General features: G+C 47.3%; 1 protein-coding gene across 3 annotated transcripts; it reads right to left on the reverse strand.

The window, feature by feature from the left end:
* Window positions 1-49: 49 nt before the first annotated feature.
* On the reverse strand, window positions 50-27,752 carry LOC8027352 (calumenin). Of its 3 annotated transcripts, none has more exons than XM_029969447.4 (7): window positions 27,653-27,752; window positions 27,052-27,190; window positions 22,536-22,700; window positions 18,165-18,327; window positions 14,484-14,726; window positions 13,902-14,104; window positions 50-1,363 (listed from the first exon to the last, which is right to left on the reverse strand). In XM_029969447.4, exons 2-7 carry the CDS (start codon window positions 27,154-27,156, stop codon window positions 1,259-1,261), a joined length of 984 nt encoding a protein of 327 aa, XP_029825307.3. In that variant the 5' UTR covers window positions 27,157-27,190; window positions 27,653-27,752; the 3' UTR covers window positions 50-1,258. The 3 variants fall into 3 exon arrangements, with proteins under 3 accessions (XP_029825307.3, XP_029825306.3, XP_042142354.1); XM_029969446.4 differs by having other exon boundaries at window positions 27,557-27,670; XM_042286420.1 differs by lacking the exon at window positions 27,653-27,752 and adding an exon at window positions 27,405-27,526.

Consider the following 27,752-nt stretch of genomic DNA (forward strand, 5'->3'; position numbering starts at 1 on the left):
TCGGGTTATTAATTGCAGTACGTGAAAATACAATATAAAAATCCTCGCATTGCCTTTTTAAAAAATCTTTATTGGAACTCAACAGTTCCTCGCACAGGTCGCTTCATAGAAAAAGCTGCAACAGATCTCTACTTCCCGATTTCATGCCGATTGTGAAAAATGCGGAACAAACGAGTTCCAACTTTGGCACAAGAGATGTCTTTGGAGAGTTGTGAAGAGGAAAAGTCAGGATGCAGTCGTCTCTTCAGCCGAGGCCCACAGCTTCTCACAACACAGGCAAAAGCTCCCAGCTGCTGGAACTCTCGCAGTCTATCCACCACAAGGACATTTGTGAGCCAGGGAACAGAAAGGCGGTACACAAAGACACAACAGGCAGTGCGTAAGGGACAGTTCTGCTGAGAGGACAAAGAGCTTGGAAGCGCAAAAACAACACTTTGTGACTAGCAGCTCCAAAATCTAGAAAGGATGCAAGGGCCCACCACATATGCTTTGAAAGTCCATACACGAGCAGACTGGTACAGAGCGGCCATTTTAAGGCGCAGATTAGTTTTTCTTTTTAGCCGTAATAAGATTCTGTTTACATGCAAACTTTCAATGTGCGCGATCAGCCGAGCCAGAAGTTGAAAAATTCCTGTCTGGGGCTCAAAGCCACAAGGCAGCCCCCCCCCCCCCCGTTGAAGGTCATTGTGACTCTTATTTCGAGAAAATTGTTGGATGTTGCAAGGGCAATAAGTCCTAATGTTTACACCTTCCGGTAATTTCACCTACTCGAAAAGTGTCTTATTTCAACTTGAAAAGGGAACAAGGTTCCCAGTAAAACCAAAGGAACCCTGCAATTTCTGGTTTTAACAGTTGTGCATGTGTCCTCAAAGATCATGACGAGAAGTCCAATCAATTACATTCCATTACTTGCCCGACAACAAGAAAATGCTTATTCATTTAACGGTTGATCAAAAACGAGCAATGTGACCCCTGCAAGGTGCAACTATGCCACACCCCAGAACTCGAAAACGGGACCCCAAACGGTGTTGATTGGTATGGTCGTTCAAACAACAATAATAGAAAAAAAAGAACCTCCAGATGAGCTATATATTTCTCTAGCCTCTATCGCAAAGCTCAAGCTTCTCAAGCTCCAAAAACAGAAGTGATAGAAGAGCTTCCTTCCAAACGAGAAGAAAAGGTTCTTGGTGTGCCTGGAGAAGTAGATGATTCCTCGAAGGCAGAGGGTGAGGCTCGCACATCGCCAGGTGCTGCCACCTCAGAATTCGTCGTGCCTCGTAAGAGCTTCTCCGTAGTCCGTAGCCTGGCTTCCTACAAACAGGTCGTATTTGTCCAGGATTTCCTCGCGGCTCAGTTTCTTGTCCTGCAATATTAAAAAAAAAGAAAAGATAAAAAATCCAACGAATGCTCGTCTTCAAAGTAGGAAAGGGTCTGCAACATTCGACCAACTTAGTTTGTATCAAGTTGGAAAGCAAAATCACTGTCCGAGTCATATTTTGTATATTTCTGTAAGAACTATGCATGAAAGCCACATTCTTGGGAGGAACATTCAGCAATATGGGATCTACATGTTTCCCGGAGATATAAAATTGAGAAGCCCAATGTATGAACAATGCCGATATTTCACTATGGTAATTTGCACAGCCCCCAATGTCGCACCAAAGCAGGCACGTAGTTAATTTTTTTTTTTCAGTTATTTTATAGACAATATACAGCATGCGCACCAAGTATTAAAAATTACAATAACCTATTCCTATGCAAAAAAAAAAAAAAATGAAAGCCGTTTACAACTCTGTAACACCGAATTAGAGCGCAGCTCTTGAGGAGGAGGAGGGAAGGGTACCGAGGTTCACGTGGTCTCGGGGGGGGGGGGGGGGGGGGGGGGGGTCAAGTGACCTGGGGGGAGGGGGGGGGGATGGTCACGTGACCTTGGTGGGTTCATATGACCCCCTCCCCAAGGTCACGTGACCTTGGTGGGTTCACATGACCCCGTCCCCAAGGTCACGGGGGGGTCACGTGACCCCAAGAGAAATTTTTCCGCTAGACATAGCGGGGAAATTTTTTCCGCTAGATTTAGCGGGGGAATTTTTCCGCTATTTAGCGGGGAAATTTTTCCGCTAAATTTAGCGGGAGAATTTTTCCGCTAAATTTAGCGGGGAAATTTTTTTGCTAAAATTAGCGGGAAAAATTTTTCCGCTAAATTTAGCGGGGAAATTTTTCCGCTAGATTTAGCGGGGGAATTTTTCCGCTATTTAGCGGGGAAATTTTTCCGCTAGCGGGAAAAATTTTCCGCTAGATTTAGCGGGAAAATTTTCCCGCCAAATTTAGTGGGGAAATTTTTCCGCTAGATTTAGCGGGGAAATTTTTCCGCTAAATTTAGCGGGGAAATTTTTCCGCTAAATTTAGCGGGAGAATTTTTCCGCTAAATTTAGCGGAGAAATTTTTTTGCTAAAATTAGCGGGAAAAATTTTTTCCGCTAAATTTAGCGGGGAAATTTTTCCGCTAGATTTAGCGGGGGAATTTTTCCGCTATTTAGCGGGGGAATTTTTCCGCTATTTAGCGGGGAAATTTTTCCGCTAAATTTAGCGGGGAAATTTTTCCGCTAAAATTAGCGGGAAAAATTTTCCGCTAGATTTAGCGGGAAAATTTTCCCGCCAAATTTAGTGGGGAAATTTTTCTGCTAGATTTAGCGGGGAAATTTTTCCGCTAGATTTAGCGGGGAAATTTTTCCGCTAAATTTAGCGGGGGAAATTTTTCCACTAGATTTAGCGGGGAAATCTACCCATAATGCACCGCGCGGTTACGCCAACGCCGACGGCGACGCCGCTCAAGCTGGAAACGGCCGCCTAAGAGCTGCGCTCTAAAAACAAAAACACGAAACACGTGAAAAAACGTTTTTGAGACAGATTCAAAGATTATTTACCAACAAACTTTATGCAAAACGTTGTAAAATATACCAAAATGCGCGTCATGAAACGCAGCTTACGAATATATAAAAAAACAACTTCCGAGGACACCTAAGCCCTTTTTCTGAGCTGCAAATGCGAAAGCACGAAGGTTGTTCTCCCTTAGTTTGTGTGCGGTGGAGTGGACGGTCACGTTTTGCTACTGTCCAGGATCCAGCCAGCGGCCAAGCACGCGCTTTAGTGAAGCGACCGCCAATGGCTATCTAGGAGCCGTTTTTCTCAACCAATGGGGGAATAGACATTTCTTTCGCGTTTTTTTGCGGTTACCGATGCCACCAACTCCGTTTCAAAAATAGTTAATGCTTTCGCATTAAAAAAAAAAAAAAATTGCTTAGCAGTTATTCTAGTTTTGTTATTACCTCCTGGGAGGGTGAACTTTCGAACTCTTTGCTTAAAATTAATGAAATTTTAAGAGTACCCTGGTGGTCATGCAAGAGGGCGCATAACAAAATTTCAGGTCTGTCGGTTAAGTGGCAAGGAAAGTAGGGAAGCTCGTATCAGCAACACGCATACATTGTTCAGTTAATCTATCCTCGGAAAACTATCGCAATATTCAAAATCTTTATTCGCTAGATATGTAGCAGAATGCCTAGGACGTGCGGCTACTGAAAGTTTTTTGTAAATAGTAATTTATTTCTATCAATTTTTCCTTCCGCAAAATTGGTCAACTTTTTGGCCTTTTGTGTCTGACAAAATGTCAACATTTTTTATAAAAGACATCCGTAAAGTGACAAAAAATCCCCTAGCCGCACTCCTCATTAAATTTCAGTAAGGAAAAGTGAAGAACGAGCCTTCTCTGTATTGCCATTATCAAACGATAGATTGACTAAAATGGAATTTATACCCAAAAGTGGAACGGAGAAAAATGTGCTCAAAGTGCTCCAAACCCTACCTCTTCATTAGCTTCGGTGGACAGAATATATAAAAAATTAACCGTGCAGTGTAAACAAATGAAAATTTCTGCGAATACTCTCTAGATGTTGGTGGATGTAAATATGTCATTTTTCAAAATCATTGTTTTTTGCACAATTTTTTTTTCTTCTGGGTAGTGTCCCCCCTTTAATGCGGAAATGTAAGTCCTTTCTCTAAAAGTAGCAAAATTGCACGTCAATATTTAGAAAGCTCGACCTTTTCTTTCTTATAAACTCTCCTTAACTCCATGCAGTAACTTGAACAAACTTGCGATGGCCAAATGTTGAGTAGCACATGACTTCCAATGGAGAATAGCGACAACAAACCTTCACTCCAATTGAGCTTGTCTTCATCATGGGGGCTTCGTCACTTGACGTCAACACCCGAGAGATTCTCTAGGTCTGTACAACGGTCGCTTTTCTCAATTGGAGGTCATTTAACATTTTGCCAACACAACTTTGTTCCAATTACTGCAAGGAGTTAAGAAGAGTTGAAAAGAAAGTAAAGATGAACTTTTTTTAAAGGAATGAACGAAAATACTCTATTTAGAAAGGGCTGTCTCTTAGGCCTAAAGGGGGGAGGGAGGGGGAGATCCCATACGACGGTCGATGCCCGCAGCAGACGCAAACCTCCACAGAGAAAGCAGTGTGTCGGGGGCCCGGCCGTCGTTGCCCGGAGTGGTCCAGTCGAGGAAAGTCCGGACGTGTTGCGGGAGGTGCTGCTGCCGGAGGCTCTGGTAGCCAGGACAGTCCCGCATCACGACGGTTGGCCTGGCTCCCATTGTACACGACCAACACGATACAGCAGGCGCAACCTCTTTGTCCGAGTCTGCACAGGCAGCGACGGTTCGATGTCGGTCTTTTTGGTGAGTCCGCCATTTGGCCAGTATGTCCTCGGTTAGCGCGGCCCCTGTGCGGGCCTTGTGGATTAGATGCTGAGCTCCATGTGGCAAGCCTGGCGGCAGCGGGTTATCGTTTGCCGGAACTTGCTCCCTAAGGGTACGTCTACATTTCTGCCTGGCTGCACCAATGCGGGCGGTCGGATAGGGGTCGTCGGGTGTAGGAAGGGCCCGGAGCGCCGGGATGGAGCGGTTGTCCTCCTCCTCGCTCGCCAACGCGTGTGCAGCTTCGTTGCCGACGCTGCCCGCGTGTCCTGGTACCCAGTCCACCCTTACCTCCACGCCATAGCGTCTGAGGATCATTGAGCTCGTGCTCTTGATGTCACAGGCAAGTGTGCCCATCCTGGGGCTGTTGCCAAGGCGCCTAATCGCCCCTCTGCTGTCCGTGTAAACAACCACACGTTCTCCCGCCTGGCGCAGTCCTTGACGTGCCTCTTCGTGCACCTTGTGGGCCACACACAGTATCGCAGACAGTTCAAGTTGGCCTGAGCTGGATTGGTGGTCGTAGTATTGATGTAAACATCTGCTCTCGCTAGTGGCGAGATCACTGCCAGCTTGCCCCTTTGAGTAGTGGCATCCCATTCTGCGTCAGTAAACACTATGTTTTTGGTCCAGTCGGTACGGGAGGCCGTCGCTTTGCGTTCTGCCTCGTGGTCTGCAGTTGCGTATTTCCTCGAAAGAGGCTTGGGCAGTTTCAGGAGGCCGTCACGCCACGGTTTGAGAAGTCATGGCAGTTGAGGTGCATCTGAAGGCGGTGGGAAGGGGGTGAGGGCGAGCAATCATCTTCCAGCTTCCGTATTCAACCGACGTAGCTCGTGGCTCTCGTTACGCGCTTCGATGAGGGCTCGGAGGGGCGGGAGGCCAGAGTACCGGTACAGCTCCTGAACCCTGGTGTGCCTTGGCAAACCGGTTGTAGCTCGCAAACATTTGAGGTGGAGAACTTCCAACTGTTTAAAATGAGTCCCGTTCAGCGTGAAACACGCCGCTCCGTATTTCGCTCTGGAGGTGAGGATGGCCAGACACAACGCCTTGATGGTCCGAGCGCCGGCACCGCCAAAGCGGTTGCCTATACGGCGAATGAGGTGGATTTGTTGATGCCACGCTGGCTTAAGTTGCCGAATCCATTCCTTCGGTCTGCCGGTCTCGCTTAGTGGAACGCCGAGGATCCTCCCCCATCGCTCTGCCGGGTAAGAAATGGGCTGACCGGTCATTGTGAGGTAGACCTGGGCTCGTTCGAGGTCGCAGCCACCCACCAAGAGGAAGCTGGTCTTTTCCGGGGACGGTTGCGTGCCTATTGGCGCGCAATTTTGCTACTTTTAGAGAAATTACTTACATTTCTGCATTATTAACAAAACTACTGGGTGATTCAAGGAGACGCCAGGCTCTTTAAACCGACCGCAAAATTCGCCTTCTTAACCTATCGCGCTACGACTTTGTGCAGCGTTGCCCACAGATGGTGCATTTTTTTTGTGAAATTTGCAAAGAGCGAACTTACCCGAGGAAAAAGTAAAGAAAGAAAAAGGCTTAGCTCCTATGGAAACGCAGCGACGCCACCGGTCTTCAAACAACACGGCACCGTTTCGCACGGGAGACAAGAGACGGCGCAACGAACGAGCAGACTGCGCCGAGAGCCGGTGTCTATAGCAGACAATCTTTGTCGACTCAAAAGCGGCGCGCGTTCCGCAGGCGGCGACAGTCGCAGAAACAAAAACAGGCGTGGTAACAACAAGCAACTGCAGTTCCTTGTCTGCTAAAGACGCCGGCTTTCGGCGTCGTAGCTCGTTCGTTGGCGGCAGTTGGCGTCGCGACCGCTTGCGCCATCTCTTGTCTCCCGTGCGAAACGGTGCCGTGTTGTTTGAAGACCGGTGGCGTCGCTGCGTTTCCATAGGAGCTAAGCCTTTTTCTTTCTTTACTTTTTCCTCGGGTAAGTTTGCTCTCTGCGAATTTCACAAAAAAAAATGCACCATCTGTGGGCAACGTTGCACAAAGTCGTAGCGCGATAGGTTAAGAAACCGAATTTTGCGGTCGATTTAAAGAGCCTGGCGTCTCCTTGAATCACCCTGTACAATGAAAGCTAAGTAAGTCTCTTTTATATAGGGTGATTCAAGTCACCAGGCTCGATCTAAAATGGACCGTAAAAATCGACGCCTGCAAGTAGCAATCTAAACTTTTTCTCAAAGGTGTATTTTACAGGTCGGTTTTTTCTCGTAAAATTACAAACCGTAGCTCTCTTTCCGTAAAAAATAAGGCCAAGAAACTTGCCAGGGTTTACGACAGGCAGCAACGCGGACGACAGGGGTCCAGTAGCGGGGTGTCTTTGGCGTTCATATTGATAGATGGCGCTACCTCCTTATGGCGACGGCTCGCGACCACCGTGGTTTATAAAAATGAATATAATCTTCTTGAAATGTACCTTTGGTTAAAAAATAAATGTGGACAACAAAAGCAAAACTTAAAGTACAAAAACACGTCTGCATAAAGGCGGCGCATTTTCTGTCAACGGATTTCGTCTGCGTGTCGTCTGCTTTCTTTTGCTGGTCGGCTGCACCTTCAGACGCTGCTCCCGACGCCATCTATCAATACGAACGCCAAACACACCCCGCTACCGGAGCCCAGTCGTCTGCGTCGCTGCCGCAGACGCAGACGACTGGCCGTCGTGAGTGCCGTCGTAGACCCTGGCAAGTTTCTTGGCCCTATTTTTTATAGACAGAGAGCTATGCTTTGTAATTTTACGAGAAAAAACCGACCTGCGAAATACACCTTTGAGAAAAAGTTTAGATGGTTACGTGCAGGTGCCGATTTTTACGGTCCATTTTAGATCGACCCTGGTGACTTGGGTCACCCTATATATTCGGAAGCTACATTTCAAGACGCACATTTTGATATATTTTGCGACAATTTGCATTAAGTTTGGTTGGTGATAAAAAGTTTTACGTTTTATTGCTTGCTTCGTAACTTTTTTTGCATAGAAATATAATATAGTAATTTCAATTATTTGGTACGCATGTTGTCAGTTGTCTATAAAATAAATGAAAAAAAAAATTTAACTATGTGCCTGCTTTGGTGTAACATTAGGGGCTGTGCAAATTACCCCAGTGCAACCTCGGCAATGTCCAAGCCTCGAGCTTCTCAATTTTATACCTTTGGAAAAACTGCCGAATTTTCCTCCCAAAATTTATTGTTGAAAACTACGTCCCGGACAGTCGTTATAGTCTGACGTGGAAACACCCAGGAGTATCGTAGATTAGTTACTTAAAAATACAAGAATACAACAATAGCCAGGCAAACATACAGTAATATGAAGGAACAAAGCAAAAAATGTGTCAAGCAAGAAAAAAAAAAATTAGCCAAAAAAACAGTATAAACATTGTTAAAAAACCTTATTAAAAAGAAATTGCGACTGCAGCTTTCAAATGAGTGCCGTCAGTTATTGAGACTATTGATGCGGGAAGGTGATTCCCATGAAAAGATGCCTGGGGAAGAGAAGTGCAGCTGCTCCAATGGGGCGTGCCTACTTTCGAGTTGGTCATCTCTGCACAGTGACATGCAGTCGTCAGGAGTAAGCGCATTCCTTGACTTTCAGAAGTCGAGGAATACGCAGTCTGTCCTGGAACCCTGGTTGAGAACGATGCCAAGGTCACGAGGAAATGTTACAAGCCGAGTTTCGCAAGAATAGAACTTTTAGAAGACATGCTAGGCCGAATTAAGAAAGTTAACGAGATTAGAATAGATTATGCACTCAAGAATTCTGCGTGGAATGCTCGTTAAAGAGAGGGGGCGAAGATTACGAGGTTTGTCGCCTGCTTTGTGCAGAGTTATCACCTTCCCCGACTTCCAGTCTCTTGGTGCTGTTTGAGGGATTGGGGGAATATTCGAGATATTTGAGATGCTGGAATACACTTTCGTTTTTTCAAAAACTTGGCACTAATATTATCTATCCCCGCTGTAGTTGTTCATGTTTTCAATATTGTTGAATTGAAGTTGAAAATGCGCGACAGTCTAGAATAAAAACGAGGTTAGACGATTCGCTGAATCGACACCGTGCTTTTTCATCATTCTCTGCAGTGGAGCCATAAAACTGCGCAATGACCTCGGTACTCATGTGAGCAGAGAATATATAAACATTCTAACAATGCACACCAGAGCCCCGGACGTTACGTCGGAGCTTTGCTGCAATTTGCTTACACCAGCTAGACACTGAATGCCCCAAAAGCGAACAAATTAGCTCCGTAAATTGGGACCACACACAAGCATGCCCCGCCAGTTAGATGCCACTCTTTCGACCATCCGAGAAAAGAAAAGCGAGAGCCCCAATTGTGTTGTTGGCAGTTACGACTGAAATTCCAAATAGTCAATGCGGTACCGCCTCCGGACTAATATGGCGAGTCACGCAGATATTTTACGTCCCTGCATATCAAACTACAACAAAGGGTTTTGAATTAAAAAAAACAAATTCGAGCGATACTATTTGCAGCAACAATACGACATGTTGGATAGTTATACCCCCGCCACGCGGCAAAATTTAATGCCATTTGCCCCTAATGACACCGAGCGATCGGCCAATCGGCTCAGAATCCCGACTAGGAGCGTCGCACGTGGGCCCTGCTGCGCCGGGAGTGACACGTGCCGATTGGCCGATTGGATAACGTCCTTCTACAGAAATGACGTAAATTTGGTGGTGGCAGGGCATTACACGCTTCAGCTATCTTTGAACCGTCGAAAACATCCGTGTTTCTTGGTGCCTTTCAGTTCTACCCAGCTTAGAAGACGACCGGTTTGCATATTCTCTGCAAATAGAAAATGGGCCGAAATCACCGCCGTTGCCCCACTGATTCTCGAAGAAATGCGTAAGCATTTCGTGGGGCAGTTAACGAAGCACGGTGAACGCAGCCTCTGGGCCCTTTTGTGCAGGGCAACCATTTGCGAAAGCCCTCTTCTCCCTGCTGCGAGCAGATCAGTTAGTGCGTGCATGAAGGACGACGGTTGGGCACGATTGGCTGGTTCTAGAGAGCGACGGCGTGACGTAACGCAACCGAGGTGCAGTGGGGAGGGGCGTACTTGGGCCGCCGGCGGACTGCCGCGAGGCAGCGTGTGCCTCGAGTGGGTTAATATTTTGTAATAAGCCATCCGCGGACCTTCTCGTGTAAACAGGGTAGGTTAACACGCGCCCCAGTGATGCACCCACCCTCCCCCACCGTGCAGCACCCTAATTGGCCAAGGGGGACGTTGCCGGCAATCTTCGGTCGCTAGGTGTCACGTCGCGGCATCACTCCGTACAACCAGCCAGTCCAGTGCGGCCTCCGTCGCTACGCGTCCTATCGCCTGTCAAAATATGCGCACCAGAAGGTGTTTCCTAGCCAGTTTCCACAACCAGTTAGAGTAACTTATATGCTCCGCTTGCGGAGCAGAGTACCGCAATGGTGCCATTCTGGAGCCAAGCACTGCGGGAAGCCACGGTTGGTTTTCGCAGGGGCACGAAGGCGCAGACGCGAGGCGGCGTGCTGTGGCAGGCTGCGGCCAACGAGCAAGCTCGTTGGCTGCGGCGTGCTGCGGAAGGAAAATAGTGCGGCGACGAGCCGCGTATGCGCCGTGATCGTTGTCCCTCCGCTTCCTGTTTCCCTCTCGATTGCAAAAAGCGCACCCCCTGCTTTCAAACGGGAGCTCGCCGACTAGCCAAGATAGCCGGATGTGCCGGTCGCGTATCGGTATCGCGTATCACTCCGCGAGAGCCGCAGACGCGAGCAACGCGATCGTCGACCGTGTCGTCTGCTTCACATACCTTGAAAACGGATGTCCCAAAACATCGCTCACGTTATAAAGAACGGGGTTGTACTGTACCCAGTTGATACACATAATGTTCAATGACTTAGGAAGCTTTCGGTTCGTTCGATTTTGGACTAGGATCTATATTTTGCGAACGCAAAGCGGAAAATATGTTGCCCCCGAAACGCGGCGCTCTGGAAGGCCGCTTTCCCGCACGAAGGTCGCATCCAGTTCTGCCCACGTGACCACTCCTCCGCCAATGCGGAGATGGCGGCGAAAGGAAAAGGAACGCGATACTCTGGCTCTGCAAGCAGAGCCTATACAGTTACTCTACAACCAGTGAGGCTGCGGCGCCATCCCGTGGCGACGCTGCAAACTTTATATACGTGCGCTCCAGAAAATCACTTCAAGGTCGGTGCATGAACCGGGGCACTCGTGCCGAAGCATTAAAAACAGACCGCGAGTAATTTTGTTAGACACTACGATACGGCTCGACGAGGACGCCCGTCTCCCCGGCCTGGTGCTCGCGGGGCGATTCGGGAGAGCAAAGTTGCGTCCCAACCTGCGCTTGCCCTTCCGGCCGACAGGTGGCACTTCGGCGTCCTCCAGCGGTGGCTGGGAGAAACCTCCTCGCTGATCGGTCATAAAAGATGGCGCATTCTCTCTCCCCGGACGTGGGACTTGGGCAAGGCCGCGCAGGTACGGCGTTTCGAGGGCCGATGCTACGGGTATGAGGCCTCTGGGTCGGGCCTAGCTCTTTGCGAGCCACAAAACGTTTCCCAGATTGTTCTTGGCAACAATAAGCCACTGCCTCGACGGCGCTCAAAAGTGCGGCTGGTCACCAGGATCGCGGGAGGCGCTGCCATCATGTGGTATCCGATCGCGAGCACCACCGACGCTGGTCCCTATTCGCTATTGTGGACCAGGAGCTGGGTTGACATCCCAAATTGGCACACTACGGATAAAGTGGGTGACAAGTACGTCGCCCACAAGACGAGCGACCGAAGGCGCAGTTCAAGTTTGTCACTGAAAGTTACATGGAGGCACCCTCGCACAAAATGGCGACCTTGTTTTTGCGGCTTCGCTTCTACATCGGCAACTGAGTAGGTGTCGTATTTCTGTTGGCGATGCCGTCCACGTCGGCGATTGAGTCTCCTTTGTGCCCGCATTGGCAATGAGGCTCACACTGACGATTGCTCGTCCGGACATTGCTGCCGACATTGCACGGTTGCGTCCCTCGTCGCGTTTTCGGGAGCAGCAGCATCCACGTTTGCAAGTCCGATCTTAGGTCGCCGCATCTTGTTCAGTTGGTGTGCATTTGGGTGCGGCCATAATCCGACGAAGACGTCTTAGCGAGGCTTTGCAATCGCATTACAATGCGTCCAAATGCACCCCCGCCGAGCAAGATGGCAGCAATCTGAAGCCGGATTTGCCAACGTGTATAAAGGGCAGTCCTAGACACTTCTTAGGCACTTTCGGCAAAGTTGAAAGCAAAGAGCACCATCTTCTGGCCTCGATATTTCGCAAATTTTTCAAAGTGCGATTTTCGAAAATATTTGCCGCGCACAATATTTTGCAATTGTGGGTGTGCTTAGTATTCCTTACTGTAGAGTGATTTATTCGCGCAATTTATTTTTGCGATATTTCTCAAAGGACACGTGTAAAGGAAAAAAACTATTTCTTTTTAAACAGGCTAGATGGAAAAAGAATATTACGAAACAAATTTAAAATGAAGAAAAAAAAAAAACCATACTCGGCGACAACTTTTCTTGGCAATGCAGTGGAAGGTAGAGGCCCGCGTCCCCTCTCCCATTTTGAGTGTACGCAGGCTCTCCTCCTCCCCCATTTCCGGGGAGAGGAGGAGAGCCTGCGTACACTCAAAATGGGAGAGGGGACGCGGGCCTCTACCTTCCACTGCATTGCCAAGAAAAGTTGTCGCCGACTATAGAGCTATATTTACATCGCAAAACGAATTTGTAGTTGGCGCCTGTGGGAGCCGCCGCTGGCCATGTGGTGGGCCTGCGCGCCGCCGCCGCAAAGTCACGCCGTCGCCGCACGCTGAGCGTTGTGCGACGCTGCTTCAACCCGTTTCTCCACGCCGCCTTCACCGCCGCCGCACAAGTTCGTCTGCTTCGAGGTGCCCCTGCCGTCGTCTGACTGGCGCACAGGTCTATCGCATCTGCTCGCGCTTTTTCGGGAATTTCCTTTGGGCTCTAAAAGTTACCTATTAATATTAGTTTTTTGTTATACTTCGAACAAAGATGAATAAATTACTTCTGGAGGCCATACGAAGCTTCCGAAAGAGCGCAAGCACCACGTGACAAATAAGGACCAGTCACGTGACAAATAGAGACCACTTTTCAGCGGCACCCGCAAACGCCAACTACAAATTCGTATCCCGCCGTAAATCTAGCTCTAAAAATTTTTCTTTTTCGTCGTAAATTTGTTTTATGACTTCCTTTTCCCAACCAGGATGCTAAAACAAAAAAACATTTTTTTCTTTGCATCTGTCCTTTAACTTGAAATTCGCAAAAAATAAATTCTTGCGAAAAATTAAGTCGTTTCCAGTGTACTTGGAACAGCTTGTTGCATCAAGAAGCGGCGGCTACCAGCAACGTCCCAGACGTAGCCAGCCCGAACTGCTTCAGCCTATAGCCCCGTATATTTCCCACTATTACGTTTTGCCCCCAAGTTTTATAACGATTTCTCGGTTGCTTCGAACAATCAATCACTCGGGAAGGAATACAATGGGACACCTGGAAAGAGACAGTACCCAAATTTCAGAATCGCTCGTACGCCACGCCCGAAATAAAGTATCCTCGAGGGAGCTATGCGCGTGTCCTCGTAGCTACGACAGTTCTTACTGCGCGAGCTGTCACAAGGAATCTTCGTGCACAGGAGCATATCCTCATTCAATTAGTTTTAAGCTTAGGGAGCCCACACTTAACAAACTGTGGCTTAGAGGAAGGCAATTTTTGTTGACAGCCGTATTTTTGCAGCAGAAGAGTAAATCTCGCCCTCTCTTCAGGGAGGTTACCCTTCACTCCTTTCTGGTTGCACAGTGTCGCGCAGCAATACAAACGCACCTGGAAAGGCGCGATGAGGGCATTACAGAGTGCCGGCCTCTGCGACCGTATATCGCATAAATGGCGGCAGCAACCCCGCCCGAGCGGCGCACGTGGCCACTCCCGGCGAGTGCGCATAGTTTGGAATGGGCGCCGCTAGATGGCGCGGTATTCCTAAAAGGGTCTATTATACCTTACGCTTTAGTCGGCATTATCGATAGACAGGGCCGAACTCGTCCGATATGTACGGAATCCTCGGCGGCCCCGGAGCTGCAGGAGGGTGCGCGTAGAACGCACCTTGTTCTTGTCGGCCTCGTAGACGAGGTGGCGCGCCTCGGACTTGCTGTGGTCGTAGTCGACGGGCATGATCCAGTCGCGCACCTCGTCGGCGCTCATGAAGCCGTCTTTGTCCTTGTCCCGGAAGTTCTGGAACTGCTCCTTCTCGTTCTGCACCCACTCCGGGACCACCTCCTCGTCCCCCGCTCCGCCGTACATGTCCCCTGCACCGGCCGCAGACGCACCCTCCTCTTTTGGATCTCTTCCACAGAGGGCTCAACATTGCTCATGGGATCAGGAGAAACTCGGTCTGAGAGAAATGTCCCAATTGGAACTCCAAATGTGTCTCACCTGGGCGCAGGCCATAAGCTATGCGGTGAAACCTAAAAATCTCGGCAGCAGCATTCCTTCGAGCTGTGCACGGCACATTTTGGAACTAAAAGAACCCGCGGTTCGAACCAATCTAGAAAAAAGATTCGAGAAGACCTAACTGTATTAGAGAGATACACTGGCCGTGTGTTAGGACCCAATGTAAACCTCGCTGTAAGGGAGTCAACAAAAGCCGCGCGAAAGAGTGGCCGCGAAGGGAAGTTAGACGCTCACCGATGTACTCGTCCAGAGAGATCTTGCCGTCCCGGTCCTTGTCGATGTCCTCCATGGTCTCCTCGACCACGACGCTCTTCATGTCCTCGCTCTCCTCCGGGTGCAGGAAGTTCCCAAACTCCTCTTTGTCCAGGTGGCCGTCCCCGTCCTTGTCCGCCCTGTCCCAGCGCCGCTTGTCCCGGCGGGCCATGTCCCGGAACGTCGCCCCGTCTTCGTCCTTGTCCGAGTCGTCGCCGTCGCTCCCTGCGTTCGGCACGGGGGTCGTCCTCAAAAGGACACGGCCACGCTTGCCACGGGCAACTGCGCTTTCCTGCCCCTCCACCGATGCTCTCGTCGCTCGATTGTTTTACGCACAAAATCGGAAGAACATGCAGAGCCGCCAGGCGGCCAATATTTACCGGGTTGCGTAATTATGTAACTCGCAACTCGTAGTTTGGAGCTTTTCGTCTCGGTAGTTACCCGACCGGCGGATAGAGGGCGCGGACACACTCGCTGTCCTAAGGTGGCTTCGATTTGGTGGGTTTTGGCACGCTCGTGGCTGCGTTACATAGTTTTCACTTCCTTTTGCGATACCAACCTGTCTCTATCGATGCACTGGTGCACTTTAACAACTACCATTTGGAGTCTACATTGCAAACGTTTTTGCCAACACGGCTGTGTTCGTCATTTGGCCAGGTTTGGCGGCGGAACGACCGAACTGATGCGGGGTTACCATTGTCTACAGCCAGACCTGCTCGCGCTAGTTTCCATAAAAATAAACTAATACTGACGCACGGTGAGAAAGAAAGTCGCCTCAAGAACAACACGTCGCGGAGAGCAGGATCAACTCGCAAGTTTGGTGATTACCGTTTCATTTTTCGTAGACACCAACTTTTTCCAACATCGCCAACTGGAAAACCCTTCTTAACTACGCATACATCAGAGAAAGGAAGCAATATTGTCTCCGCTTGTTCTTTATTTTTTTAATAAATGAAGGACTCGAGAGACGTTTTGATGGTACATCCTGGGACGAGTAGGAAAGCATTTCGACCGTTGGCTCCGCTAAAGTACTCGCAGAATTTGAAAAGGTTGGACTTGGGAAATAATCTATTTGTTATACAGACATTCTCTTACGACATATTCAGAATATGAGATAAGTGACAGACCCATCGAGTAAAGTCTGACGCGAGTCTTTCGTAAAATTTGCGATACGAAAGGAAAGGGTGCGAAAGAAGCGACCTCCGGCAAGTTTAGTTCAAGTCGAATGCCAGGCTCGTGGATCTGTGTAAACAGATATTTTTTAGACTCGAGCGTGTTGGTGATCCAAATTGATTTAAAACGAAAGAAACACACAAACGACGTGTGTTTCTTTAGTTTTAAGTTAATTTAGACATTTATTTATTTCGACAGATGCCCTTTTTACTTTCAGGGGCGTAGCCAGCTGCATAAAGTAAATCTAATGTATATGACGCTACACTCGGGTGATTTCTTTGCAGAAGGCTTTTTTTCGGCGCAGCATATTCCGTACCTGATGGGCACACAAGCCGCGCGAGACACGTTTTGCACCTGAGGTGTCCCACCTTCGGCGTTTAAATAAATTAATTTCATTAGACATTTAAAGAAGATAATTACAGCTCTCGAGTGACTCTGGACATGGGACAAAACACAATGTATAGTTATGAAGAAACCGATCAATCAAATGCTTCTATAGCAACAGCGACTATATTCAAAAGCAACTGCTTTCGACTCGTTATAAAGGCAGAGCCCGATGCTTTTCTCTATATTTGTCGGGTATTGAGATCCATAGGTACACCTTGCCCTTACTGCGAGTGTTTGCCACCATCCCTGAACTCTTACTAAACTTACAGCCTATGAAACACTCATTTAATCAGAGTTGGAATACGGAAACATAATCTGGAACCCTCATTTCTACTTCCCCTCATGAGCGTGTCCCAACTGAAATGTTAATCCAGAGCCTGCCCATAGGAAACTGTCTCGGCCGTGCTTCTTTCCTAACCTTCCTTACGCGCTCCTCTCCCTTGGGCGTCGTCTCCAAATTGAGCCATTCCAATCAGGCACCCATTTTCCCCACCTTCGCTATGCACCAACAACTGGAATTCCCCGACTCAGCTCATAGTAACCGTGTTTCGTTCTGCCCCAAGTGCAAGGTTTTTGGATATGTAGGATCCCGTGTCTTTTTGTTCTTGTTTGCCTTAAGTTTATCGCTATATTTTTTAGCCTCACGTAATACGTCCGACGGATGTCTTCGAGGATAATGACAGTGAACTGGAAAAACCTGCATCGTCGCAAATAGTTGACCCGTCAACCCTCGTGCTGTGTGGAATTCCCTGGGGGGATCTGCAGGGATCCCAAAGCAGCTGGTGCCTTTCGTGGGGTAGATACGCTCGTACGTCCGAGAAGATACCGACAAAAAAGTGCTCTAAAACTGCTCCAAATCCACCCGGGAAATTCCCCGTTAGAGTCGCCTACATCCTCAAGGTGCATCGATGCTAACGCCCATTTCTGCGCCTCCTCCAGCCTCCGCACACGTATCCGGTACGCCAACGACAAAAACAGTCAAGACGTGTTATACAATCGAGCGCAGAAGTTGTGCACATAACGGCGACGTGCAAATTGGCTAATAACGACAAGCATCGTGCGATGCTTCGCCGAGCAAGGTAAAAAACTGAAAGGAAACGCGACACGAATACGATGCATTTGCCAAGGCGCGGAGGGGAGAACGGAGCGACAAGTTGAAGCCAGCTGATGGCGGCCGTGTCAAGCGATTCCAAAGATGGCGGCGCCTGTGCGGCGGAGAGTGAAGGGTCTTCGACGGAGGGAGAACGGCGGGGCGTGCCTTCCGAAGGCTCGACCTCCAGCAAGGTTGCCTCTTGCTTTGGCCGCATCAAGCGGAGCTCCTCTCTGCCCTTCTCACTAAACGCTAGAGTTACAATTCTAGCCACTAAATACTCCAAGTTACACCCAAATTCGAGTGTAACGCAGCTAAGCTTTTGTGGACTCAAATTCCCAGCGATTGGATTTCAACGTGAACATTAAATGTCATCACCGTCGTAAACGCTTCTCCGATCGTAGTGCGGAGTAAAAAAAAGAACCGTGCCAAGATTTGTTATGCGCTAGGAAATGAGCCATTTTTGAGCAATGACAAGTTAACTATGCATCTGATCATCCCGAGACATTTGACAAGATATTGCGACGAACTTCGTTTCTGCGAGCAACTGTAACCCTCGTACAATTATAATGCAACTTTTAGCTAAAGTAACTAACTTGGAAGGACTCTTTAACTTTAGCGGCTCTCAAAACATGCTGGCTGGACGGCACAAGCCCCGTCCATCTAGAATGGCACCACTGTTCATTCCTTCCTTTTGATCAAGTACTCGGAGCGCCCGAGGCCACATATTTAGGCTCCCAAGCTCAAATAAGAGCTAAAAAAAAAAAAAAAAAAAAAGTTGGGTTGGGACATATGTTGCACAATTTTAGAAAAAAAAAAAAAAAAAAAAAAACTATAAAAATTGAAGTGTTTTCGGTGGAACCAATTAAATACATTGAATGATTCTGTTACCCCATCCGAACGTTGTAACCCGACACGGCGCAAGGAGGTTAAACGGTGGCCAAAAAATTCAGTGGTCTGTCGGCACAGCCGAAAGCCGACGCATGCACAGAAGAGGACGAGGCCAAAGAAACCTTCTTCGAAGCCGTAGGTGGAGTTTCGGTACTCCGCCCAGGAGATGCGGTTGCTCTCCTGCGGGTTGTACACCTTCCACTGCTTGTCGACGTCGTCGCGGATGTAGCGCTTCTGGGTGAAGCGGATCCAATTCTCCAGCTCTTCCTGGGTCACGTAGCCATCCTGCACGGGGAGCCGTCCATTAGCCGTGCATTCGTCGCCTGCCGACCCCAGCGCGTGGTTACGGTTAACTTTGGCGGCACAGAACAGTCACCAGGCCGCGTGGCCTTTTTTCTGGCTTCGACTCGAGGGGCAATATTTCTCGCATTGTTTCGGCGAGTGCATTGCCTAGAAAGGAAGATCGAGGCAAGTTTATTCGGTTACTGACGTTAGGAAGTGATTCTGAGTAGCATTTAGCAAAAAATTCACGTCAAGTCCAGCCGACACTACGAGCTAATGGAACCAATCAGAGAGCGCCAGAAGTGCACCATAGTGGTGTAGTTCCTGTTCTACCCACAGTGAACGAGTGATGAACAGAAAAGGCCTAGTGACTTTTGTAGACAAGTTCCCATCTCGAACCCAGGAGGGCGCCACTTCACCGAAGGGGAGCACGAGTATCACGCGCAAGCAGCCAGGGGCAGTCGGCCAATGAACAGCGTACACAGGGGAAGCAACGCGACCTCGCACGTCGAGGCAAGCTCGTGAGACTCAAACTGAGTACTCAGTCTTCTTGGTTGCAAGAATGCGACATTAATAAACAGTTCCTAACAACTTTCACTTTTGAGTCTGCTTGATTGGCCCCATCACCTCGTAGCGTCGACTGCACCTGGATGCAAGCCGAACAAAGTTGAGAAGGGGACACAACCCCCTGCCTACTCACCGTTTGCTTCGAGGAATGGATGGCAAAACTTCCATTATAAACGGGCAATTTGCATCGAGATAAGATAAAAAAAATTTCCTCTACTTCCATACGTGGTCTCCTGCTCAAAGTCAGAATTTCTGGTCCCCTTGAGTAGTTCTTCACAGTGTGACGGCACTGTAAACATGCAGCAAGGCGGAGAGCTTCCTTGCACATTCCCACATTGTTTCACTCCTTGTTGGCTGTGCATACTTTGCATGCCTGTGTCGGGTTCTTCTTCTTCTCCCTGATGCCCGAGCATTTGTCACTTTCAAAAAGAAGTTTTCGTAGCTCTTTGTTGGCTAAAGCGGACCTCTGCGCCTAAGCCACGTCATTTTGGCGCAAACGCTTACGAGCGCTCACTTTTTTCTTCTCCTTGGCCGAATGAAGCATTTTCCAAGAGCAAAACCAAGGAGCCAACAACCCAAGGAGAGCAACAATGCCGGGGAGGGTGCTAAGCAAGTGCCGAGATCGAAACACGAGCCACGTTCGTGGCCAGGCCCTATGGGCCGTCAAGGGTGGCACGAGTCGCGCACATTATTAGAGGGCAAGGGGTTACATCCATCGGTCAACCGACATTTGTTCCCTCTTTAGGTAGACCCGCAACATTTTAAGGCTATAGCGTGGAACCTTCACAACCTTTCCCAATTCCAACATTTACTGGTCTACTCGTATCAGGACAATTACGGTGGGCGCTTCGTTGCTTTGCAGTCTATGCACAAATATCTCATGGACCGTACGGAAAGGGACCAGAGAGTTTCTTAGTCGACTTTCTCACTTCAGGAACTTAAGGCTGAACCGCATGTAACCGATGTAGCGAGTGACAAGACCAGCAACGGAGGTTTCTGTCGCTCATTTTTTGGATTTCTAGAAAATGTTGCTTGCTCTCGTCGCTTTCATGCGGTTGGCCTCGTCGTGCGACTGACCGAACGACAGCAAAGTGGCTCGCCATTGCTCGTCTCGTTGCTCGCCAAATCGCGTACATGCGGTTTATACTTGAAACCCCACACCTAGCACAGCCCCTGCTGGGGGTAAACGAAATTGATCGATTCATTATTTTGTTAATCGAAAATAAAGAAATATTTTACAGTCAGGCGGTTTCCCCATCTTTGTGTCCGCCCCAAGGGGCATCCTCTCGTGCAAGGACCTGGGTTCCCAGCCTCCTGTTCGTTCAGCAAAACCTGAAGCCATTGAGGCACGGAATTGCCATCCCGAGAACGTCGTCCAATGTTTTCTCTTTGGCATCTTCCTTAGGTGATCCTGATAACTTAGAGTGATGCGGCCATTCTCTAGTTGTTTTTTTGGTTTACTTTGCAATTCGTGAGTGAGGTATTTTTTGTTATTCACCAATGTTTCCCCGTAATATTTCGAGAAACTCCTCTTTCTAGCCAACGCTGCTTCCTGCGTGTCTTTTTTGACCAGCTTTCCCTTATGTCGTGCCTTTAAGGTCCTTTAACAAATAAATAAAAAATTTGCTTTTGGGCCCATGTACAGATTTCTGAGGCATTAGTTCAACAAAGAGACATATTCTTGGAATGCAGAAGGGGGCTATTGTTTCAAAGTGAAGGGCAGCTATATCCGAGGCCTCCATTGTTACCAGATCTGCTTTGTTGCAGCCCCACCGGGCACACACATTCTCAACATATGGAAACTGAAAGGAGTGCCCTTCCAACGAAGACGCTCTCAGAAGACCCACGCAGCTGCTTGGAGTCACGACCAACTGGCAGCCAGGCGTTTTTGCAAACGAGAACTCAACTCCTCCATTAGAATAACACATTCATCTATAATAGGTAGCAGGTTAGGGTTGTGCAAACATCCGCATTTTCGAATAGTAGTTCGCACTAATTCGCTTTTTGATATTTGCTTCGAGATGAACTGCGACGTTCATACATTTGGAAGTGTCGATCGTGGCGGGCCAGAGCCGTATATAGTGTTTGGCCGTTCACTAGGAAGTATACGAGGCACACGAGAAGGCACCATTGGCCGAAAGCGAGCCGGGCGTGTTACGGGACGTCTTCACGAACTCGAATGGGGCCAATCAGAAACCGCGAATAATTCCCTGGCGGTGGCAGTTAGAAATAAAATAAACCAGCGCGTCGGTTTAACTCTCGGTGATTGAAGTTACGGTGCATGGGGGGCATTTCGATAACGGCGCGTAATTCGTATGCCGGGCACCGAGGGCCGGCATCTGCCGTCCGAGCAGAACGGAGTTGGAGCGGCACATTCGTCTCTCGCATCTTTTTGCGGGAGAATGAGACGTCCAGGTGCAGCCCAGTTTCAGAGCTAGGCACGGCTCTGCGGCGGGCTTGCCCCGTCGCTTCTCCCCAAGCGCCTGTGCACTGCAGGGAAGAAATACTTACGGAGCTTGCGGGCTTTGCGGGTATCGCTTCCCCGCAGTGCGCAGGTGCTCGGCGAGAAGTGACGAGACAGAGTTAACGGGTCACTTCAAACCTAGGGGGTTATCCAATGCCCACTGCACGCACTCTCTGGAAAAATAAAAATAGCCGATAACAAGACGACGTCGTAGCCCTATCAATGCCAAGAGCTCGTGCCAAAAGACGCGCTTTCGTGCGCTTACGAAAGAAAAAAAAGTTACGCATATGCTTATACAGCCCGGAACTTAGTCTGACTCGATGGGCGACTTGTCTCCCAGCTGTAGATGAGTAATTTAGCCAGTGCAGTACAACCGCTAGCCTTCCGCGTGCCGGTACAATGCTCATCCGGATCAAAACGGGCAGGCATTTTGCGTCTAGATTTCGGTACCGACAGATTTTCCAAACAAAATTTCGCGATAAATAACTCAAACTGCGCGCTTGAGCCAGAATTTTTAAAAGCTAGGCTGGCCTTCATTGTTGATTGTCTCCATTTCTTTAATATAAACGTGCACCCTAAGACATCTAATTAAAGAAGTGATTAGTGAATTTCCATTAATTAGTCATCTATGAGTTGCGTTGACTCTCGAGCGTAATGTCCGCCCTCCCGTATCACTCACTTGTACAGACCGCATTGGGGTAACTTCACCGCTTTTTCTCTCTTAAATATCTGCGTTCGAGAAAAGAAAACACCTCGCACATGGTCTCGGCCTGAATGGAGGTTCTGCACATTTCATAAAGTGGAAAAAAAAAAAAAAAAAAATGGTACAATTTTTTTTTTAGATAAAAACTAAAAATAAAAGCGTCTGAATTCGAATAAAATAAAAAACAAAACAGCAAACATTATTTATAATTTAAAATAAAACAAATGCAGCCATAAACACAATACTAAGGTCAAGATAAGTATATCCTTCAAAGCAATCCCCTGCCTGGATATGGGTGGTAAGAATGAAGTTTTCACTCTAAAAAAAAAGAGGATAGAATGCGATTTGAAGCGAATAAATAGCGACGCAGTTCTACCCAAGACGTCATTCGGGAACCTTTTGGAGCGGCTGCAGGATGGCATTCTCCGAGGTCAAATGAAGCGCATTCTCCCGGGACGGATTCCCGAGGGGCCTTACGGAGTCCTTGTCGATCTTGTCGACGATCTTGCCGAGCCGGTCCTTGCTCTCGGCGGGCGTGAGGTGCTCGAAGGTCTTGGCGTCCTCCTCGCCCAGGAAGGCATCGTGGTCGTAGTCCGGGTTGTGCTCGGCCCCCTCCCGGTAGTGCTGCTCGTCGCTCAGCGGCTGCAACCGAGGCTCTCGCTCAGCTACGCCAGAGACACCCCGCGGCTCCCAACTAGAAACCTCCGTCACGACTCAAGTTCAACAACTGCATCAACGACTGGACTCACATCAGAGTAGCAAATATGCAAAGCGTTTCTGGATATGTAGTTATTCTGTGCTTCTGTACTTGTTTGCCTTTATCGAGTTATTTTTCCAAGTTTTTGTCGACTCGGATGTCTTTGAGGATAACAAGCTTGAACTCTAAACCCAAGCTAGCGGTGTTCCAAGAACCTCCAACGAATCATTTAGGCTTCCCTGGTACATTGCCAACAAAGACTCCACTATAATAAAAAAAAAACAAAAAAAAAAACAGATTTGCAGCTTTTTTCTACACGAATCCCAAGCCTCGAAGTGAACGATGCGGATGTAATTAGTGACATTTTTATAACTCAGGAGGGAATTTTTAACTTAGTTTTAAGTAAATTAGACGCTAAGAAAAGTACTGGGCCGGATATGATACCAAACACTTTTTTAAAAAGGTACGCAGAATGGATGTCCAAGTATTTACACGCTTTGTTTCGTTTTTCTCTTGAGCATGCAGTATTACCAAATCACCGGAAGACAGCAAAAATAATTCCGATACATAAAGAGGGTGACTCGAGTGCAGCATCAAATTTTAGGCCAATATCTTTAACTAGCACCACGTGTAAATTGCTAGGGCATATTATTTTTGCGCATATTTCGCGTCACTTAGATAAGCATAACCTAATACATAGAAATCAGCGTGGGTTTAGGAAATCACTTTCGATTACAACTCGGCTCGTAGAATTTACGCGTGACTTGGCTGAGGCCATTAACGAGAGGGGCCAGACTGACGTAATATACTTAGATTTTTCTAAGGCGTTTGACACAGTGTCTCATTCAAAGCTACTGGCAAAACTTTCCAACGTACTTAAAAACTCACAAATTATAATTTGGATAACCGCGTATTTATCAAACCGAAGCCAATATGTCCACTATAACAAAGTTGATTCGGACAAAGTGCTCGTTACTTCGGGAGTGCCCCAGGGTTCCGTACTTGGGCCACTTTTGTTTTTGATTTACATTAATGACATTCCAACCAATATTGATGTCCCGATTAGATTGTTCGCCGACGACTGTATTATATATAAAACAATAAAAAGCCATACCGACAATCTTACACTGCAGCAGGCTTTGGATGAGATACTCTGTTGGACTAAGAAATGGCAAATGAAGTTAAATTTTTTTTAAAACAGCCGTCATGACAGTGTTCCGTTAAAAAAAGCCAATTCAATTTAGTTACCTACTGGATGGACAACCAGTAAAGCGGGTCGAGGAGTACAAGTATTTAGGACTTTTTTTTAACGATAAACTGAACTGGAACCAGCATTCAGAATTAACGGTTAACAAAGCGAGGGGCACTTTGTTTGCGTGTCGTAGGACATTAAAATATGCCGATTTTGACACTAAACTTATTGCTTATAAAAGTTTTATTAGGCCTGTGCTCGAATATGCTAGTTCAGTGCCCTTTCACACTAAACGGTATTAACAAGCTGGAAAGTATCCAAAAGTTAGCTGCTCGGTTTATTTGTAATGATTATCGTAGAGAAACATCGTCCACCGAATTAGTTGTTGGAGCGAAGCTTCAACCGTTGCAAATGAGAGCGAAAATTGATAGGTTAAAATTGTTGTTCAATATTCGTAATGGCACTCTTCATGTTCAAAGCTCTAACTATATACAACCATTATCGACCGGGTCCTCACGTCTAAACCACGCAAGAGCGTTAAAACCATACAGGTTCAAAAGCGACTGTTTTGGATATTCTTTCTTCCCTCGGGCAATTCAAGAATGGAACGAGCTACCAAATGATGTCGTCGTTAACACAACTGTTGCTAATTTTGTATCTGCTCTCGAATTCATACTTAATTGAGTTTTCATTTATAAATCTGCATCTTGTGTACATGTTTTGTACCCACTCCTACCGTGGCTCCTTGAGTGGAGCCAGTAGTATTCCTAAATAAATAAATAAGTTACGAACCAAACTCGGATTCTCTGAGAGGTATCATAAGCAGTCCTAGTCGCGTCTTCGTCGATAAAACTAATAAAACCCACGAAACAAATTTTGTGTTTTTTTTGTTTTGTCCAGCGAACAACTGATATTACGCTGACCCGAATCAATCTCGAAAGGGTAGTTGTGGGAAGGCCCTGGTGACGATTCAAGACGTCCCATTCCCGAGTATTCAAATTGCTCACTTTTTCTCGCCAAATATTCTACTCGTCCTTGTCGTCCCCCCAAAAAAATATTATAATAAGATTCGGTTGTCACAGAAGTAAAAGAGTGCTTTTTGCATTAAAAAGTATGTGTTTTGATAAACTAACCAATAAGTGATCTTAAATTCGCATAGAAGTATCTTAATTCACCGCATAAAGGGGGAAAAAAGCGCTCCATGGGGACAAACTTCTCCTACTACACCTTAGTGAGATAAAAACAAATATAAACACTAGCAAAAAAATTTGTTTGCACGCATCAAATTTTTTTTTTTTAGGGTTACGTGACATTGAAGGATGATAAATGTGTGTGTGTGTTTTTATGTCATCTCTTTTCTCACAATCTAACCAAGAACTTTTTTTTTTTTTTTATCTGGAGAAATAATAATTTTTTTAGGTAAATATACACAAAGCTGTTCGAAACAAAAAAGAAAATTACACTAACATTTTTTCTTTCTTGGGATTAGAAAACTAGTACCTGACCCTAAAATCTGGGTATCTACGACAAATTTACGGCCATTCAACGAGGGTCTTCTGTGATCTGGAAAAATGTGCTCAAAATGTGAAACAGAAGAGAAGCCAGCAAGAACATTTCAAAAGCACTTTCTACATTTTTCTCTCCCTCTTATCATTCAGATATCAACTCAAGGCCAAGGAAAGCGGGACTTGTGTGCAAACCTCTCCCGCTGGTTTCTGTTTCAAAGAACTTTCTCGAAGTCACGCTGCAAGCCGTCCAGTTCACCTCTGAACTAGCTGGGAGTTGTCTCACTCTAGCTGAGATTCAGCTTTTTTTAAAATCTGTAGTTGAATAATTTGTTAAGGCATATACACGCTGCTTGAGCCTCGGAGATTTTAGCTGGAACCCTTAGATACGTGAAATGCCGGATTTCTCGGTAAAATCAATAAACGAAATTTCGTTTTTGAAAAGGTCCAGAAAAGCTTACTCGTGTTTTAGCATTTCTATCCTAGTAACAGAGCACACCGCAGTTACGCTATATTTCAGAAGGAATGAAGAGTGTTTGATGGGCGCCTGATGCAGAAGCGCATGGGTGCCCATAGCTTTGACTGCATAGCCACAGAATGTTGTCTAAGAGTATTAACTGTGCGGTGGTTAACGGACACTGACAGCCCCAAAAATATTTTTTTTTGTCAGGTGATTCAGTATGGTGTTGTCAGAAGACTACCCAATCAATGTAAAAATGCAACTGCTCGCAACCGAAGCATGTGCACGAAGGCTCGGAGGACAAAGTTGTGGGAAGTCACGTGACCATCGCTCTCTACCCAGGTATTTTCCGCTTAGCAGACGACAACGAGGCCGTTGCTTGAACCCCTTGTCGTGCGACTCTTCCGCACTTCTATCCCTTCCCCCGAGTACCACCAACCACAGTTCACAAGTAGCGGTCCCAGATCCGTCGTGCGCTGCCGTCGCATCGCCCAGCCCGTGATAAGTTGCCATATTCAGAATTACACGTAAATCTACTTCCTGTGAACTGCATCTGCAAGCTCTTGGAAGCCACAGAAAATGGGTTCATAATCTTTTCTATTTCTAATGCCGAACAATTAGATGACCCACACCTTGGAACATTTTGTGGTACGAATCAGTTTGAACCGCACGTGACCGTGAAGAGAGTGAGCGTGCCTGAAACCGGCCAATTCTCGACCGACGGTTTTTGGGCGGAAAAGATACAAATTTCGAGCCGCAAATTGTGTTCTAGGTAGTTGGGCTCTCGCAAGTCGTGATCAAATAAAAACCCTGGCATACATAGATGTACCCTGTCGGTGTCCCTTTAAGCGTAACTGCAATTAGGTGTGCCCCTCTGGTATTAAAAATTGTTTCCATAAGACAGAGTGGCAAAGTATATCGCTGGCTTTTAACCATACCAGTAGGACGTAAGATAACGAGGGCAAGGAGCCAGAAATATCATGTTGGCTGTGAAATCTTTAAAAGAAGGAGTATTATGTTCAACGTGAAAAAATTTGACTTTTTTTGTGATCCATCTGGGTTCAAAAGGTTGCTGGCTTGTTACGACTAAATGCAGCAGCATGTATACCTGATTAGGGAAGAGGAATTGTTCGACTCACCTTCTGCTGGTGAACTCTCTTGTGCTCCTCCTTGGGAATGGCTAAGGTGAGCGACAGGTGAAGGAAGTAGAGCACGAGGGAATACTGCATCACCCGCGAGGCCATCACCAGTCCCTTCACTCGTCTCGCCCTGGCCAATCTGGCGATGAGAGATCGCAAATATTATTTCCTGGGAAGGACTGGCTCCCCTCGCAACACAACCCCCAACTTCAAGAAAAAATATCTCCCTATTTCACCGAGGATTTTGAACTAAAACATATTCCAAACAAGCTCTCACGTAACAGACCAGTAATCAGTTTTCTGATAATATTCTTTTTTTACGCCCAATATTTCACCCGGATAGCTTAACTTTCCGTTTTGTGGTAGAAGCGTGCAGCTAGCGATAGTGAAACTACCAAAACCCGGCGCTTGGACAGAAAGCGGCGACGTTCTCGCCGCGCGCTTTTCTAAGATTAGAGCTATATCGTGACGCTGGAGGAGAGTTACACTAACTAGGTGTGCTCACGTGATCTCTCGTTTCCTCAGCTTCTCAAAGTCGAATTGTTTGACTCGATTGCGGACGAAATGATCCTAAAAAAAGCGGTGCCACACACCAACTTACCCGTTGGCAGTTTCTGACGAACGTGCAGAAAAGCAAGTTGCCAGCCAGGAGTTCTTTTGCCGCTAGAACTAGAGCACTAAGGCGACTAAGGTAGAATAGC

Source organism: Ixodes scapularis, unplaced genomic scaffold (assembly GCF_016920785.2).
Source record: "Ixodes scapularis isolate PalLabHiFi unplaced genomic scaffold, ASM1692078v2 PGA_scaffold7__128_contigs__length_106722199, whole genome shotgun sequence".
Lineage (NCBI taxonomy): Eukaryota > Metazoa > Arthropoda > Arachnida > Ixodida > Ixodidae > Ixodes > Ixodes scapularis.

Coding starts and splice junctions, on each gene's coding strand:
- LOC8027352 (XM_029969447.4), bottom strand. CDS start 27,156: ATGGCCTCGCGGGTGATGCAGTATTCCCTCGTGCTCTACTTCCTTCAC. Junction 18,328..22,535: donor ACAAGATCGACAAGGACTCC/GTAAGGCCCCTC, acceptor CTCCCCGTGCAG/GATGGCTACGTGACCCAGGA. Junction 14,105..14,483: donor CTCTCTGGACGAGTACATCG/GTGAGCGTCTAA, acceptor CGGCCGGTGCAG/GGGACATGTACGGCGGAGCG.